Raw genomic sequence first — 18,398 nt, forward strand, 5'->3', positions numbered from 1 at the left:
CGGGTCAGGCCCCGCCGCGCCCGCCCCCATTGGCCGCCCCGGGGGAACGTCAGTCATATGCAAATAAGGAAAGGGCGGGGCGGGCTCCGGTTGGCCCCAAGCCGGCCCGGGGCGGGACCGCGGGAGGAGGATGGCAGGGAGGGCGCACTGCAGTAAAGGCAGCGAGCCAGGGGGGCGGTTCGGGGCACCGCGCTGCGGAGGCCCCGGGGTTGTGTGCGGTGCTACGTGTGTCCAGTCCACGCGAAGAACACGCTCACACGCGGCTTGGCCCGCCTCGCTCACGCCCGTCTGGGCGCGCACGGCGCCGGAGGGCAGTTGAACTGCGCGGCAGGGCTACTCAAGCCACCCCAAGACCTAACCAACTCACACCAGCCGACTCTTACCCCCATCATTCACGCGCGCGCGCGCGCGCACACACACACACACACACACACACACACACACACCTCTCATATAAAGACTTTTCCTGCCACACCCATTATCACACACCCCACGGTCACATGTACCCTTGGCCTTAACACACTGCCACACACAAAGTCGCATACCTCCAACACCTGTTTCACATGTACCTCCCACACTCACACTCCCGGTCAATCACTCCCCACCCATCATCATACACACTGTTCCCAACCATTATCCACATCACCCATTGCATACACACCTTGTCATACATGCTTCACCAACGCATATTCTTATTGCCAGCCCACATGAATCATCATACTAACAACATATCAAACAAGCAGTATTATCTCACACACCTCATCACAACCACAACTTGTCCATCACACACACCCCACATCACTCCCACCCAACCGCACACACTCTTCCATCTTCACACCCTCTCATGTGGCCTTCCTGGCACCTCCCATCCCAACACAGGCTTACTCTCACAGATGCCATTGTACTGACCCCACACAGTATATAAACTTAACCCAGCGAGCACTACTTCAGTACCCTGTCCCATCAGGTTTAGAGAGTGCCATGGCCATTTATCCATCATCATTGAGCTACACTGCCTGACACTTAGCAGCCACCTGGGACCCTCTAACAGTGTAAGGCAGGGCACCATGAACCCCACTGTGGGCTGGCCCTATCACTCTAGGCTGGGAGCCACCCCCTTCAGAAAAGGGCCAGGAGGAAGAAAGGAAACTAACACTGGGGCTGCAGTGTGTTGGGAGCCAGTACATATTATATTGTTCATTGAATCCTCACAGCCACTAGGGAGGTACACTTTATTATGCCCATTGTTCAGATGAAAAATGAGGTTCAGAAAAACTGAATAACCTGTGCAAGATGATGCCTCCAGAACATAACAGCCCAGAGCTCCAACTCAGATGCTCTTTCCACTACTGAAAATTTAACCTTGGGGTGAACCCAGGCAGACACTCCCAGAGGTCCGGGAGTATAGTAACACAGGGATACAAAGAACCTCGGCACTGGTGAACTCTGGAAAGGTCAGAGAGCACACACAGAGACACAGGCAAGGGTCTGGGGCTCACGAGGCAGAGAGGCAGAGAGGCCTTGTATCACCCATGATGGGCCCTGGGGTCACACCTGGGCAGGTAAAGATTGCACAGGCTCAGATGGACAAAAAGTGGGCCCCTACACAGGTGGAGTCAGGGACAGGCCCAAACAAAATCCTTTTCCCAGCCTATCCCAGCCACTGACAGAGCTGAAGGAATGGAAAGGGGGCAAAACCAGTAATCTGAGCCCAGAGGGGAAGGGCAGGTCCATAGCCCTCTGACCTCCAGAGACTGCAGGGCCAGACACCTGGCTGTGAGCCTGGAGGGGCCACTGGAGGGACTATTAGGTGACTGCCCCCTTCTCCCTATGCAGCCCTACACTCAGACCCTCCATTACCTCACTGCCCCAGGGACTGCAATGTGAGGCAGAAATCAAGGCTGAAATCAATGTGTCCCGCTATCTCCCCACCACTGCCCCCTCCTCTCCCCACCGGTGAGTCACCTACTGGCAAGTTAACCCCTTCTCTACTGCAATGCAGCCCGGGACAGAGCTCAGAAAAACCATGCCCCTACCTCCCCCACGGCTCTGGGGTGAGAAAAAGAGCGAGGTCCTGGCACAGCAGGGAAAGAGGGCCCCACACATCTGGGAGGCTGCACATCTGGTAGAAGACACAGTGCCTACATAGGAGGGATGGGAAGAGGCCCCTTTCAGGGTAGGGTACAGCCAAGTGGGGGCCCAGCTTGGCAGGGAGGGGCCGGAATCCGGGCGGGAAGGGCCCCCCTGCCCTGGGCACTGGGCCAGCCCTATACTTAGCTTCCATTGTTCAGAGTGGAGGAACCCTGGGTGTGGGTGATTAGGGGTGGAGAAGAGGGAGCAGGTCCTAACCTCAGACAGCTCCATCTCTCCAGCCATCCTCAACCCTAACTGGGGCCTCCCTAATTGGAAAAGGCTGAGGGGGTTTCCTAAACCGTGGCCCCAGCCACATCTGAGCATCTGAGTGGGGATGCAACACCACCCTTTGCTCAAGGCAGGTACTCAGGCAGAATTAGAGTGCAGCCACCCCCTGCCCCACCCCATTACCAATTCCACAAAAGGTTTGGCCCCAAACAGCACAGACCCCACGGTACTATCCCACCCCCAGCCTGGGGACAGGGAGCCCAGACAGAGACACCAACTGCCACCCAGGGTGGCACAGGCTGAGGCCTGCCCAGAGGCCTGGGGCGTACAGCCAGGGATGCTGACAGACTGAGGGACAGGCAGACACACTCTGAACTCACGGGCCCATTTATTGAGCCCAAGAGGCACCACGCCCCTGTCGCCCGTGGCTCCCCACCCTGCTCTCCAGGCTCTCCAGGGTCCCCGCCTCGGCTCACCACCCCGGTGTCCCCAGCTCCCCTCACCCGCTCTCCACATACACACCCACCCACCCACCCACCCCGTGCGGCGTTGGCGACGGCCAGGGTTGCCTGGGGAACGAGCCCAGGATTGGGCTGGTGCGGCTCGGAAGGGATGGGGGCCTAAAAATAGCTCCGGGGTGAGTCAGTGTGAGTGAGGCTGGGGTAGTAGGCAGGGGGACTAGGAGGAAAAGAGGCAGGCGAGAAGTGTGGGGGAGGGTCCCCAAAGATTGGGATATGGACGGATAGGACCGAGGGGGAATACGGATTTGGGGGTGGATAGAGGCGCGGGTGGGGGAGTGTACAGGCACCGGGACTTTAAAGGGCTGGTCTGCGCAGACTGGGGGAGGCGCCCCAACTCAGGCGGAGGAGGGGGCGCCGCCCTGCGTCTCCTCCCCACCCCCACCCCCGCGCTCACGAGATTTTCCACTCGCCGCCTGGCCCCCAGCCAGCCCCCGGCAGGCCCCACAAAGCCGCTTTGTGCTGTGAGGGCGGGCGGGCGCCCGGCCGACCTGACACCCACGCGGGCCGCGGCGGGGCGCAGGCCAGCTGGCACCCGAGCTGTCTGCGTGGGGGGGGGGGCGCCACCCAGCCCGAGGGCGCGGTCCCTTAGGGGTTAATGGCGCAACAATGGGGGGGGGGATGTCGGCCAATCAGCGTCAGCAGGCGCGGAGGCGGCCAATGGGAAAGACCGAGGCCCCACGCCCGGGGCCTACCCCTGGGGCGCGGTTCCCGCGCCCCTGGGTGCCGGCGGGGGCTGGGCGCGGCCCTCACTGGGTACCTGTCTAGATCTGCAAAGGCCACGGTACACCCTGTTTCCCCGGCTGCTTTGCAAGAAAAAGGATCAGAGGGGTGTAGGATCTTGCAGTCAGGAGGTGGCACGGTTGGAATCTGAACCCAGGTCTCCCTGGCTTCACAATCAGCTTTTCTGCGGAAATGGGGAGACAGGGGTTCCCTAGCCCAGGCCCCTGTGGGGAGCGGGAACAGGGGACGGAGTGCGGGCGGAGGAGGCGGCGCGGCGGGCTAGGATCCAGCCGCCTGCGGTGCAGCCGCTGCCGCCGGTGGTAATGGGAGCCAGACGCCGTCGCCGCCGCTAATGCGCCTCCCTCCCGGCCACTAATGGAGCCATTAATGCCCGGGCGCCGGGGGCTCCGGGCCGCACCCCCCTCCCTCGCGCGCTGCGCATGCGCGCGCCAGCTATGCCCGCCACTTGCCGCCCGCCACCGCCAGGAGGCAGCCTGACCCCTCGCAGCGCCTGGTGCTGGGGTCTCTTCCTAGAAGTCTAAGACTCACTCCAGCTACCTCAAAAACGCCCCTTCCCTTCTCTCCCCGCAAGTCATCCTCTTCTTCCCAGTATAGGCCTCCTTCCTCTCCAGGGCAGTCTCCAGGGATCTCTGACACCCAGATCTTAACCTTTTCCTTCTCCTACTCTAAACTCTCGACTCTTCACCGACTGGCATTTAAGCCTGACCTGGCTAGATATATGCTCCTTGGCACCTTTCTGCCAATTCTAGTCTCTTAGTGTCAGCTTCGGCTTCAACTAGCCCCTGAGAGGTCATGCACTTTCACCCCTCCTGGCCTTTACACCTATGGCTGCCTTGACCAGGAACACCCTTCCCTTTCTTTCACTCTCCTGAAATCCACTCATTCCTCATGCTTCAGCTCAAAGGTCATTTCCAATGAGAAGCCTACCTGTACCTCCCTCATCACCCTGCATTAAGCCACAAAGTTGTCACTATCCTCTGGCTTCTGCAGACTCTGTACCTCCCTGTTCTTCTTTGCCTGAGCCTGCATCCACATCTGCTTTCCCCACCCATTTCCCCCAGGGCTACTCAGCATGGGCCTGGTGGAGATGAGGAGAGGCTCCTGGTGGGAGAGATGGAGTTCACCGTTTGAGACAAAATGGAAATTCTGGTGGGCCAACTCTGGATTTGGGGAGTCAGCAGAACCTCGACCCCTCTTTGGGCCTCATTTTCCCCACCAGGCCAAGCAGAGTTGGTGGGTGCTGCCTGGTCTCTGAGGTCCTGTTCCTTGGCATACATTATGTTGGGACTCCATTTAATGGAGCTGGCACCAAATGTGTCTCCTGCAAGGCATTGAGGGGGTGGTAGGGGTGGTCTGGGTCATGCCCTCTAGCAGGTGGGTGGGCACAGGAGCAGCTTTCCTGTTGTTCCCCCACAGCCGGATCTCCTAGCTCGGCCCATGCAGCCCCCGCCTTCCTGCCTGACTTGGGAACAGGTGCTCGAAAGTAGACAGGTCTGCAGGAGGCTCCTGACACCTCTCGACACATTTCAGAAACAGTGGTGGGCAATTAATTTGTCAAGGGGCAGAAGGGGGCTCCCAGGCCTGTCCCACCTCCCAACTCCCCAAGAACAGAGTAAGGGACCTCATATTTATCAACTGTCCACTGACTCAAAGGGATGGAGCACCCAATGTGCACTGGGTAGACGTGAGGGGTAGGATGGGGGCAGCAAGTCTGTCGAAAGAGTAGGAGAAGGGCCAGGGGAAGCCCAGAGACACAGGATCCCAAGACGGAGAGGCCCAAACAGAAGGTAGGACGAAGGCTCAGACAAGGACTGATGTTTAAGGGAGGGACAAACCAAGAAAGATACAAAGAGCCAGACACAGAGAGACAGACAAGTCCAGCGAGAGAGACTCAGGCCCAGAAATAGAGACTTACACAGACAGATGTAGGAACCCAAGGGAGAGATAGATAGACATACAGTGGCTCAAGAGAGGCAGAACAGGCAGACAGAGGCCTAGGAGAAGGGGCACTGCCTGTCAATAGAGGGAAGCCAGGCGGAAGCTGGGAGCTAGAAAGGAGGCCTTGCCAGGAATGGGGCTGAGACATCTGGCCTCCCGGGCTGGGGCTGCAGGCCCTGGGGCGGCTTCCTCTTCTGGGGAGCAGGCGGGAAGAGTCAGAGGGAGGTGGCAATGGCAGCTGGCTGGCTTGGCCACGCACAGAATGTGGAGAATGCCAGCCGCCTGCCCCGGCACGTCCCCCAGCGGAAGCAAATGCCTGGCAGGGGGCAGGAGCAGGCAAGCTGTCCCAGGCCGCCCCCTCACACCTGCTGCCCTGAGTGAGGGTCAGGCTTTGGCATGAGCGGGCAGAAAGGGACAGGACCACAGCCTCACAGTGCCACCGGGGACCGTCTGCCCTACCTAGGCCTCCGAGGAAAAAGTCCCCAGGTGCCTGCCTCCCAAGGGTCTGGGAAGGCCTCTGGGAGAACAAAAGAATCTGCTGGCTGAGAACCCGAGGGCAGCCTAGATACCTAAGCATGGGTGTTGTCAGAGAGGCACTGCTCAGAACCGCCAGGACAGGCACTGGACAAGTTCTGACGACCAGATAGCCTGCAGCCTCCCTTCTTCGAACCTTGGTTTCCCACCCCCTCCCAACTCCAAAGCGGGGCTGATAATCCCTCCTGCATAGCATCAGGTGGATTTGGTGAGATGGCCCCACGCCTGGGGCTGGGCACGTGGTAAATGCTTAATAAGGACGGGTTACTGTTATTGTTATCAGTGTTACTAAGGCTACTTAAGAGGCTACTCTGGAGCTGCACAGCCCGGGTTCAAATCCTGGTTCTCCCTCTTCCTTAGCTGGGTGACCTTGAGAAAGTCACTTGACCTCTTGGGGTGCGCTTTCCTCTTTTGAACACTGGAAATAATAATGGTGCTCACCTCCTGGGGTGTTGTGAGGATTCAGCGAGTAAATGCTCAGCTGGCATTTACTGAGCAGTGTACCCCACACGCTCGAGAAATGAGGACTGCCGTAACTTCTGGCAGATACGAGTCCTCTGATCTGGAGATTGGGAGACCCGGTCCAAGGCCCAGTCCTGCCCCTCCCTGGCTGGGTAACCTTAATTCGGACTCTCCTGTCACTTTTCCTCATCTGGAAAAGGGGTGGCAGGTAATCCTGCTGGGCCTGCCCTCAGGTCACCAGCATCAGTGCCATACCTCTCCAAGTGGCAGCAGCCAGAGTCACACAACCCGATGCTATGAAGGCAATGCTGGGGGCTGTAAGCATGTTGGGGGAGGGGGAGGGGGCTAGTTAGAGTCCTTCTGTTTCCCTCTGTTCATGTGGCTAAGGACAGAAATCCCTGCTGTGCCCATTGCTGAGGAATCTTGCTCCTATCAACTACAGTAACAAATATAAAAAATGCTGGGGGCAGGGCAGAAACACACAACTCATAACCTCAGTATATGAGTCTGAGGAGCAAGCATAGCCCCTGTGTCCCTGTGCCCCGGGGCTGGACCGGAGCTCCTTGCAACAGTCTTTGCTGCGATCCCGGTTCCCACCCAGATCCCCTGCCCCGGCCTCTTTCCTCCCTGGCCTCCCTGCCTCTGGTCTCAGGCACTTGAATTCACCCTCCACCGTGAGCCACAGTCAGATCAGCTCAAAACCTTCCATGGCTCCCTAGTGCCCTCAGGATAAAGTTCACAAGTCTTCTAAGGGCCCTCAATGATCTGACCCTTGCGCTTCGATAGAGCTGCACATCTCCACACTCACCTATCCTCTAAAGCCCTTGACTTCGAAGATTCCACTTCCTTCAAATACTCACTTTGGCCCCAAGGCCTTTGCCCAAACTCTTCCCTCTGCCTGAAGGTCTCCCTTGCCAGGCTTGCTTCGTACACCCTGCATATCTTACTTTAGAGACCCTGGCCCCTTCTCCAAGAAGCCCTCCCTGACTTCTCATGCATGGCTTCCTAGCCTTCCCCCCACCCCAGCTTTAACCACTCGATGCTCACTGTCTGAGGATAGATCTGTCTATTCCAGGGGCTGTGAGCCCTGTAGGGCAGGGCTATGTCCTCAGCACCAACCAGCACAAGGCCAGGCACAGCGGTACAGGGCCAGGGCCCTCAGTCAACAGTGAGTTAATAAATAAGCAAACAAGAAGGGGCTGGTGACTGGCCACCCTCCCTGACAGTTGCTCTGACGAGGCTCAACCTGGCCTGGCTTCTGGCTCTCTAGCACAATCTCAGAAGTGTCACTCTCCCTGGCTCTGGCCTCAGCCCTCTGGCCACACTGGCTTTCCTGAGCTGTACTCCTCTGGCCTTGGAGCCTTCCTTTCGGCCTCCTAGGAGGCCCTTCCACCCTGTGGTTGCTGGTTCCAACTCATCCTTCAACTCTTGGCTTACACACCCTTTCCTAAGGGCAGCCAGACTAGATTTCACACCTGGAGGCCTGCCCAGCACACCCCCAGCTCCCCTCCATGGCACTGGCTACACCTGTGACATTTACTGGGCACAGGCGTGAAGAGGACGGCTCCAGTCCCGATCCTGCCACCCTGAGGCAGAAGGCCCTGTTGGAGCCTCCGTTTTCCCATCTGTAACCCAGAGCAGAGCAGGGATGTGCTAGCCTGCTTGGCTTTGAAGGCTGGTTCCGGGATTTGCTGGCCATGTGACCCAGGGCAAGTTAGTAACCTGGCCTTGGTTTCCTCTAAAGGAGCATAATCATAGCACCCACGTGTTAGGGTTATGAAGACTAAAGGAGCTAATATTGCAGAAGAGCTTAAAACAGGCCCCGGTACATTAAAGGGTGGGTGGGAGGGCTTGGCGAGATAACTCATAAGCAATGCTTAGCATGGTGATGCCCCCACCAGTCCAGTCCTCCAGACATGGGAGCTGTCATCGCAATTATCACCTCTTGTTACTCTGTTACCTCATCGGGATTGTGAGGCCTGGATCCAAAGACTCAGGAAAGGTTCGATAGGAACCCCCTCCCCCACCCCCCACCCCCGCCACAAGGGTGCATTTCCAGCAGGAAGCCTCTGGAACACTGCACTGAGCCTTCAAAGTCCAGTCCCTTGTCCACATTAATTCCTGAAGAAACACCTATGCAGAGAGGAGGCTAATCTCTCCTTAAAGCCCTCCCCATGGTGGGAGCTCACCTCTCCCGAGAGCCAGCTTGCAAGTGGCCCTGTTCAAAATGAGCCCTGACCCAGTCCACCCGTCCACATCTCTTACCTGTCCCAGGCCGGCCCATGATGACTTCCTTTTTGGGGGCAGGATGGCTGGTGTAGCTGCTGGGCACCAGGACGGGCAATAGGGCAGCAGGTGAGGGGTGGAAGGCCACCGGCTGGAAGGGTGAAGAAGCCAGGCCAAAGGTGGGCATCGGCTGGGCCACAGCAGTTGGCGCGGCTGGAGGCACGGTGATGGGCACGGGGGCTGGCAGAGGAGGAGGCAGGCCAGGCTTCCCACTGGCCACCCCAGGGGGCACTGGGGTCTCTCGGCAACCCCGCCCAGGTCCCGCTGCCCGAGCCTCACCAGCAGTGCCCACCTCCCCTGGAAATTTGGAGGGCAGTGGCACGTCGGGGTTGCGGACAATGACGGGTGAGTCCCGCTGCACGGCAGGAACCCTGCGCACAGAAGGCCCGGGATCTGAGGTCAGGCCGGCAGGTGGGGGCAACAGCAGCAATGGTGAGGGCTGGCGGGAGCGGGAAAAGGGCACGGCGGGTGACACGGCCCGGAAGCCAGCCGGTGTGGAGGGTGTAGGCGTGTGGGACACCGAGTCCACACCAGAGTCCAGGTTGTCACTCTTGGGGAAGTCTGGGGTGGCTCCTCCGCCCCCTGCACCAGGGGCTCCCAATGCCCCCGGGTGGGGCAGCAGCTCTGTCTTCCTTCGCCCAGGGCTGATGGGCACGGTGAAGGTCAGGTTGGTCTGGAAGGTGGGTAGGATGCCTGAAGAATGGCGCTCTCTGGGGGCAGGCGGCGGTGGGTGAGGACCCAGGTCTGGTGGCGTCAGCACACCTGCCTTTGGGGTGCTGGCGCTCAGGTGGCGGCTGCGAACAGCAGTGCGTTGGATGACCGGTGAGGCATTGATGGGGCTGAAGTTGGCAGGACGGAAGCCAAAGAGCGGCGAGGGGGAGGGCGATGGGGCAGGTGAGAAGGGAGACTGTGTAGATACCGGAGAGAAGGAGGGTGTGCCCGAGCGGGAGCTGCCCAATGACACGAGCATCACAGCCGCCTCACACTCATCGAACTCAAAGCGTGACAGGTCAGCAGGAGCCACCAGGCGTGGGCGTGAATCCCCACGGGCCGCCACACTGCTGGCCTCGCTGTCCCGCGATGTTTCATCACCCCAGTCAAACTCGGTGCTACCCTCGCGTGCTGCCACACCTGCTGGCCGCCCAGCCCCACCTGGGCCACTGTCCGCCAGGCCCTCCATCTCCTTGGTTCGCATGGACAAGTGGCGCGAGCAGTAGCCCCGCCGCTGCGACTCCTTCATGCAGCCATCTCGAGAGCACAGCCGGCGCCACTGCTTGCCGTTGAATTTCTTACGGATTCCGTTGGGCGTGCAGACCACGTCGCCCTTCTTATACTTCTGCTGGGCAGCTGTCAGCGGTGTGCGGGCCCTGGCGGCCGGCGCAGCCCCCTTCTCCAGCGAGGCTACGCTGCTGCTGCGGCTCCCACCCTGGCTCCCCTCCTGGCAGGGCGAGGGCTGCTCCCCAGGACGGCCGGGGCCTGCAAAAGCCGGCGACTTGGGTGGCGGTGACAGGAGCTGGGGCGGGGGCAGAGGGAGCAGGGCCGGAGTGCCCAGGGCTGACGGGTGCTTCTCCTCGCCCTCCTCGCAAGCCCCCAGGTTGCCACCGAAGCTGATCTTAGAGACCTCAGCATCCTCAGGCTGCTTGGGGTCCAGGGCAGTGGAGCAGGCTGGCAGGGTGCCCCCTGGCTCAGCCTGCTCCTCCTCAGGGCCCGCGGGGGGCTTCCTTGGCAGGGCCTCGGGTTCCCAGGGGGGCCTCAGCAGGCGGAGGCTGGAGCGGGCCACCCACACGGCTTCCTCGGGCTCACGGTGTGAAAGCTGGGGGGGATGTGGCAGGGTGGCTGGTGGGCCCGGCTGGGAGTTGGGGCCGGGGCTGAGGCGGACTTTGTAGGAGGCTGGCTTGGTGGCCACTTCCACCACCACGCCCTCACGGTAGGCAGCCACACCCGGCTCCACGCAGGTACAGACGGCCGTGCCCACCGCCAGGGCACCCGGCGGCGGCGTGGCATCCAAGACCACATCTACACCACCGCCAGGTGCCCCCTCGTAGAAAGTCAGGGCCCGGTCCCCAGGGAACTGTACCCCTAGGTCCTGGCTTCGGCGCACCTGGCGCACCACGGCCGGCAGGAAGAGGCCGTTTCCACGCCGAGCCAGTACCCGCTGGGACCTCAGCTGCCGCAGGTCATATCCGCCACTGGTACCACTTGGGGGCCATGGACCTGGCCCACAAGCTTCGGCTGGCTCATCCTCCAGGTCAGCTGAGTGCTCGCTGGCTGTGTCAGTGGAAGAAGAACGAGTGGAGGTGGGTGGCCGTGGAGGTACACCCAGGGTGCCGGCCTCCTCAGGGGTCCGTGCCCGCTCGTCAGGGGCCCCAGCCACCCCACTACTACCACTGCCAGCTCCATGCTCCTCCACATACTTCTTCTTGGGTGCTCGAGACTTGAACGTGGCTGTCTTACGGCTGAGTGAGGGCTCCCAGCGGCTTGCCTCACCCTCCACCTTGGGGTCCTCGGCTGGGCCTGGGGCTGCTGAGTCGTCAGGGTGCAGCTCCAGGGGCAGCCCCTCAGCCCCGGTGCCCCGCTCGGACTCCTCTTCCTCACCCTCCTCGGCCTCTTCTGGCCCCGGAGGCTGCTGCTGCTGCTGTGCCTCATCGTCTTCCTCCTCTGGCTTGTCGCCCTCCCCGGCCCCTCGCCGTCTCAGGGCCTTGGCCCGGGTGGCTGGTGGGGACTTGCCACCACTACCAGAGCCCGGGAGGCTGGCACATGCCTTCTTCATTGGCTTCATCTTTTGTCCACCTGCAGGTGGGAAGGGAGACAGGGATCATGGGGAGCAACTCAGGAAGTCCCCAGACCCAGTGTCCCCCAAGACTTCCCACTTGCTGAGGCCACTGCCTCAACTCCACAATGCCCAAAGCCCCCTTCCTGGCTGTCCTCGACTCACATGGGCCCCTGACTGGCACCCATGTCCCCCAAGTTATATACTCTGGCTCCTTGGGGACACTTACATATAGCGGCTCTCTCTACAGAGGCCACAGCAGGTTCCTACATACGCTATAACTGCCCGAAGGGACACAAGAAGCAATAACAGTTCATGCCTGTAGAGCACTCACTTTGTGCCAATCCATGAGCCAAACTTGCTTTGATTCACCCATTTCATCCTCACGACAGCCCTAAAATGCAGGTGCTACTAACAGCCCGACTTGAGGAACCTGAGGCACAGAGAGCTCAAGCAACTTGCTCAAATTCATCCAGCTAGGAAATGGCAGGGCTAGGGTCTGAACCCAGGCAATCTGGCTGCTCCAGAGTCTGTGCTCCTGACCATTTCAGTGTGCCGCCTGTCACGTGATCCAGAGGGCACGCTTCCTTGCACTGTCACTGTCCAGAGAGCACACACACTCATTAATACACACATGCACGGGAACACAGTCTCAGAAAAGGAGGTGACTGGGAAGTGATGTGAGCCTTTCTCCACCCCCACCCCCACCCCTCTGGGCAGCCTGGCATGGCCAGACATTGTGGGAAGAAGTAGGCAGCTGAAAGTCCTGAGGGACGGCTGCCCACTCTTTTCTGCACCCTGGGCCTGCCAGGTATAGCCATCTCCCCAGATCCTGGCAGGGAGCAGGCAGGGGCACGTCTGGGGCAAGAGCTTATACCCAGTGCTGCCATGGGGCCGTGCATGAGCACACGCACGCGCACAGAAACACACACAGAGGCACACACACGTCATCACACAGTGGGACACAGAGCTATACCCCAGGGTTTCGCTGTCCCACTGGATGGGAACCTGCCCTTCCCCCCACAGCACCCAGCGTGATACCAGCAAGCCCAGCGCCCCCCCCCTTCTGGCCTGCACGAATCCCCCACCCTCACTGGGCTGCCTCTAGCAGGGTGGCTGAGCTGGCCGGGCCCCTTGGGGCCCCCAAATATGCCCTCCAACTCCAGATGGGGGTAAGTGGGAGAAGGTCAAAGAGAGCAGGGCAAGCCCAGCAAGCCAACCTCACCCACTTCCTGAACAGTCATTACTGCCCGCCCCCTTTCAAGCTGCCCTGAGAAAAGAAAAGGGAAAAAACTTTACTCTGAAGTGACTAAGAGAACCTGAGAGGCCAAAAGGGGGCCTCTGGGAGGGTGGGGGGAGTCCAGGACCATAGCTCAAACACAATCACAGACACCCCCGACTCAGTCTTCAAGCTCCCCCAGGACCCCGGATCTTGTGTTCTCCTACTGGGGCCTGCTCCTCCTGTGGACCCTGCAAACCCAGCCTGCTCCTTCTCTGGGCCAATCCCGGGGTCCTCACAGGAAGAATGAGTAGGGCCCGGGGCTTCTCACACTGGGGCAGGCATCCAAGTGCCCAGGCGTTGGGCAGCTGCCACCACCTTCTCCCCACTGACCCGCTGGGCCACCGTCCTGGGGACTGAGATGCGGCCCCAGTCCTGCCCAAACACAAACCTTTGCACACCCCACCCAGGGCCTACCGTCTACCATACCGCCTGGCACCCGTGGACTCTGCTGCCTGGTCCAGCCTCTTCAGCCCAGAAGTCAAGCCTTTTTCTTTCCTCTGGGGCCTACTCTCTTCCTGTCCACCCCACTTTGGAGAACTCCCACCCAAGGCCCTGTGGGCCCTCACCTCCTTCAGAATCTGAGCAGTAACTCCTGAAGCCCAGGCCGGCCCAGGCTCGGGTTTTTCAGGGTCTCATGCCCTCTTGCTCCCATCAGCCCTCCTGGCACCAGCTTCTCTGCCACTCTCTCTGCTGTCCTGTCACCACCTCTACCTCTGTTTCTCTCCTCACAGGCCCTAGGCCCCCTCCTCAGTCACCCCCTCCTTGTCACCCTCATCTATCTCTGTCACCTCTTCCTCCCAGTCACTCTCCTGTCAGCCATATCTGGACCTGTCACCTCTTCTCTCCATCACCTCTCCTTGTCACCCCTCCAACTCTGTCCCCTCCCTCTCTCTGTCACCCTGATCTAGTCCTGTCACCCCTCCATTCCTGTTACCCATTCTCTGCCCACCATCCCCTCTCCGTCACCTCTTTTCTGGCACTCTTCCTCCCCAGCACTTCATCCACTCTATATCCCTTTCCCACCATCCAACCCACCTTTTTTCCCCTGTACCCCCTCCGCGTCCCTGCCACCTGTCCCTTCTCGGCCCCCAGCACCCCAAATCCCCCCTGCCCGTGTCAGCCCTGGCCCCGCCCCTCACCTCGGGCTCGGCGGGGTTTCGGGGCGGGGGGCCGTGTCCCCGGCTTGGTCCGGTCCGGTCCCTCCCCGCCCCCCCTCCGGCTCTCCCTCTCGATTCTCCCTTTTTTTTTTTACTCCAACACACAAAATGGTGAATGGACCTGCAACAGCTGGAGCAGCCAGCCAATCACCGGCCACAACCCCGCTGACCGGCGCCGTCCTAGACCAATAGACATTCGCAGCTCGGTCGGCTCCGCCTACCCACGACGAGCGACATTAGTCAAGACCAATCCAGCCCACCCGGCAGCGCCAGGGGGAGGGGCCAAAGTCCAAGACCGGCCTCCCTCTGGGACCGACACCAACCCGAGCCTACGACCGCCTGATCTGCCTAGGGCCCTGCCCCACAACAAGTGATGGACTTCAGCCTTGGCCAATTGGAAGCAGTCTTAGTGCAGAATGACGAATACAGTACCCAGTCGCCCTGCACTCTAGGCCGGAACCCAGCCTCTATGAGGGACAGTAGCCAATGAAGTGCAAGAAGGAAGGGCTAAGGGATAGGCTGTCCAATAAGCAGACTTAGAAGGCGTGGCCTCAGCGTTTGTTGACCGGCTCGTCGCAATTCATGCTGGGAATGGTAGTCTTCTTACGTCTCCGGCCCATAGTCGATAGTACAAAGCAGACTACAACTCCCATGTGACAGAGTGCTGTAGCACCAAAGAACCCGGGCGAGGAGAAAAAGTCGGACAGTGCAGTTCCTGTAAGTCTCACTGCACACCAGGAGCATGTTAGACCCAGGGCCCCGACTCACCCCGATTCCCGGCTCTGGCGTCCCAGTGGCTCCTCTCAGTGGCGGCGGTAGCGGCACGAGGGGGAGGTGCAAGGAGCAGCCAACCGCCACCCGCAAGCCCCGCAGCCAATCAGCAGCGGCCGGGGCGGTGCAATTACCTCACCGAGTTCTACTCTGTTACCCCTCCCCCACGTGGTTGTTGCTGTCGGTAGCCGAGAGTAGGGAAGTTTGGGGTGGGGGGGAGGGGAGGAGAACGAGTGATGTCACCTTTCCCCCGCTTGATTGGCTGTAAGGGGGCCGGGACTGTGACCAATCAACAGCCTCAGAAAGTCCGGCGCGGCCCCGCGGAAAGCCCTGTTGCCACCGGGAGGGGAGAGAACGTGCCCGTGTTGGGTGGCGCGCGCTGCAATGGAGTGAACGCGCGCGGCCTGGGGCTTGGAGGACCCTGGGGACAAGTCCCCTCTTCGAAGACTTTGGCATTTAGGGCTGTGCAGTTTTCTGACAGCCACCCCCACCAGGCTTGTGGGGACACAAGATGGGAAAATGCAGCGCTTCATGGGCTTCACACCACATTCCCTTCACACTACATTCTGTAGAGAGCTACTTTGTGGGTGTTCGCACTTGGCAAGGTCTCGGGGTGGGGGGGTTCACACGAGGTAGGGAGGAGAGGGATATGCCCTGTCAGTAGTCGGTAACGGCAGCCCAAATATGGGGCTTACACCAGGTGTGGAGCTGTCTGCAGTGATTCCAAACTCTCCACGTTGGGTTTGCCCTAAATAGAGAGTAATGGGGAGCAGTGAACACTGGCCTTAGGGGAGGCTTCTGCTGCCTGTGATGGGTTCCCATATCCACACAGGATTCCCACCACTTGTGAAGCAAATGCACCCAGCCTGTTGCAGGTGCAAACTGTACAACATTCCCACTACCAGTGAGAGAATGTGCTGTGACACATGGCCAGTTTACCCCAGGGCTAGGAAGAAATTTCAGTTGTCCAATGGAGTTCACTGAAACTGAAGGAGAGTCACATTATCCATTGTCCACAGAAGATTTGCTTTGAGAGTGGGGGAAAGTTCACACTCTGAAGGAATGTTTTTATTTGTTTGTTTATTTTCAAGTTTCTTTATTTTGAGAGAGAGAGCAAGTATGAGTGGGGGAAGGGCAGAAAGTGAGGAGAGAGAATCCCAAGCAGGCTCTGCCACTGCATGCTGGGCTGGAACTCATGACCTGTGAGATCGTGACCTGAGCCAAAGTCCATCGCTCAACCAACCGAGCCTCCCACGCGCCCTTTAATTTTTTGCGCTCCTTAATTATTTTTAATGTTCATTTGTTTTGAGAGAGAGCAGGCACACAGAGGAGGGGCAGAGAAAGAGGGAGAGGGAATTTCTGGGAAGAAATCTTACACTATTACTTACATTAGTGTATTATGACTTGCACCATTTCATACTATCATGCTGTTTTGTACTGTTTTAATAACATTCTAGAAGAATTTGCACTGAAATACTGAGTGGGCTTTGAGGGTGCTTTTACAGGGCAGTTTAGACTGCAGATGTTGGGTAGATGCTGGGTCTGAGGGAAGTTTATACTCATCAGAGAGTTCCCATCCCCTACTTAGGTAGACCCTTGGAGAATGGTTCCCTCCGTCACAAAAGGGGTTCATACCAACTGCAGAAGGTTCCCCATACATGGAGATGTGCACTGTCCTTGTTAATTTTGCCACGGATATGAGACATTATACTGTCCACGGGATGGCGCGTACTGGGTGGGAGTTCACATTGCCCGGAGGAGATGATGTAGTGTTAGAGGGAGACTTCCATAGATCAGGATGGCGTTTCACATTCCATAGTCAGTAGGCATCAGGTGTGAGGGAGAGTTACAGGCTGTCAGTGGGGAGGGAGGTGTGTACTGTCCAAGGAGGAACTCACGCTGCCCAGGGAGTACTCAGAGGTAGTGAAATGGAGCCTCTCCTGTCCCTTCAGGATTGTCTTGGTTGTGGTCAGTTTACAATGTCCACAGAGGAATCCTCAGTGCTTATTGGAATTACAACATCCACAAAGGAGACCTGTTTGTGGGAATTCACACTAAGGGCCTATTTTCCCTCTCAATCTGTCCTCAAGGAAAGGTGTACAGAGTACCTGGCCCCTGGGGGAATTACATAAAATGTAATTAACTTAGTTACACAGTTCATTGAAATTACTCCGTCCTGCAAGGTGGGGGGTGATGTTGCCGGAAGCCGGATAATACCAGCTTAGCCAGGCTACTGGGGTCAAACCCAGCTGGGCTTCTTCCCCAACTGTGTGACTTTGGGCAAGTCATTTAATCCCTCTGTCTCCATTTCTCCATCTGTATGGGGATAATCAAAAACAAACAAGCAAACAAACAAACGGAAACTCTTGGCATACGGTTATAATGTATTCATATGTACAAAGCATTTAGGACAGTGTCTCCAGGACAGTAAACCCAGAAAGATTTTAGCTATTGTTGTGATTGTTAGTGTCCAGAAGGTTACGCTGGCCACCTTGTGCACAGTTTGTATGTGTGCTCCTGGTGGTGCTGGTAGTGCTGACGGAGTGTTTTGGAAGGATTCCAGGGTTTGGCCTATCTCTGGAGCGTTTACCAACCTATCAGGTCTAATACTTGATGTCCCATCTGTAACAATGTTTAGCTTGGGGGGTGCCTGGGAGGCTCAGTCAGTTAAGCATCTGGCTTCGGCTCCGGACATGATCTCACACGATTCGTGGGTTCAAACCCTGCATCAGGCTCTGTGCTGACAGCTAGCTCAGAGCCTGGAGCCTGCTTCAGATTTTGTATCTCCGTCTCTCTCTGACCCTCCCCTGCTTGCACTGTCTCTCTCTGTAACTCAAAAATTAATAAAAAACATTAAAAATTTTTTTTAATAAACAATGTTTAGCTTGGGTTTGGAACCTCTCTTAGTCTCACTGTTCTCATCTGAAAAATGGGGATCACTGGAGCACCTACCGGATAAAGTTGATGTGACAAAGAAATGAGACGTTGAGTTCAGGGCCTTGTATAGAGTAAGTGCTCAGTAAATAGGAGTGGTGGGGGTTTTTTTTTTTTAATGTTTATTTTTTTATTTTTGAAAGAGAGAGAGATGGAGTGCGGGCAGAGGGGAGAGAAAGAAGGAGACACAGAATCTGAAGTAGGCTCTGGCCTCTGAGCTGTCAGCAGAACCCACTATGGGACTCGAACCTATGAACCACAAAATGGTGACCTGAGCCACCCAGGTGCCCCTGTTAATGTTTATTTATCTGTTTTTGAGAAGTGGGGAGAGGCCAACAGAGAATCCTAAGCAGACTCCCCACTGCTAGTGCAAAGATCCACACGGGGCTCCATCCCACAAACAATATGCTCATGACCTGAGCTGAAGTCAGAAGCCAGACGCTTAACCGATTGAGCAACACATGCCCCTAGGAGTGGCAATTTTTATGTGCCCTATCCTGTGCTGAGCCCTGGGAAATCCCTGCCACTCAGGAATTAATTCACCATTTCTTGGTCTTTATTTGGGGCCTTAGGGTCTATGACAGGTTATATTACCCCTTGGGGGGGTAGTCCTAATTCCTGTGAGTGTTGCAGGGGAGTTA

General features: G+C 58.1%; 1 protein-coding gene across 5 annotated transcripts in view; it reads right to left on the bottom strand.

The window, feature by feature from the left end:
* CIC (capicua transcriptional repressor) overlaps positions 1-14,874 on the bottom strand; it is a 25,994-nt gene extending 11,120 nt beyond the window's left edge. For 4 of the 5 annotated variants that reach the window (XM_029926611.1, XM_029926609.1, XM_029926610.1 and 1 more), the window contains exons 1-2: positions 14,035-14,135; positions 8,823-11,633 (exon numbers count right to left, since the gene is read on the bottom strand). In XM_029926611.1, the coding sequence (XP_029782471.1) occupies positions 8,823-11,622 (2,800 nt within the window). In that variant the 5' untranslated portion in view covers positions 11,623-11,633; positions 14,035-14,135. Of the gene's footprint in view, positions 1-8,822; positions 11,634-14,034; positions 14,136-14,820 lie in introns of those variants that run through there. The other variant, XM_029926608.1, reaches the window with a different exon arrangement.
* Positions 14,875-18,398: the final 3,524 nt, after the last annotated feature.

This window comes from Suricata suricatta, chromosome 16, assembly GCF_006229205.1.
Source record: "Suricata suricatta isolate VVHF042 chromosome 16, meerkat_22Aug2017_6uvM2_HiC, whole genome shotgun sequence".
Lineage (NCBI taxonomy): Eukaryota > Metazoa > Chordata > Mammalia > Carnivora > Herpestidae > Suricata > Suricata suricatta.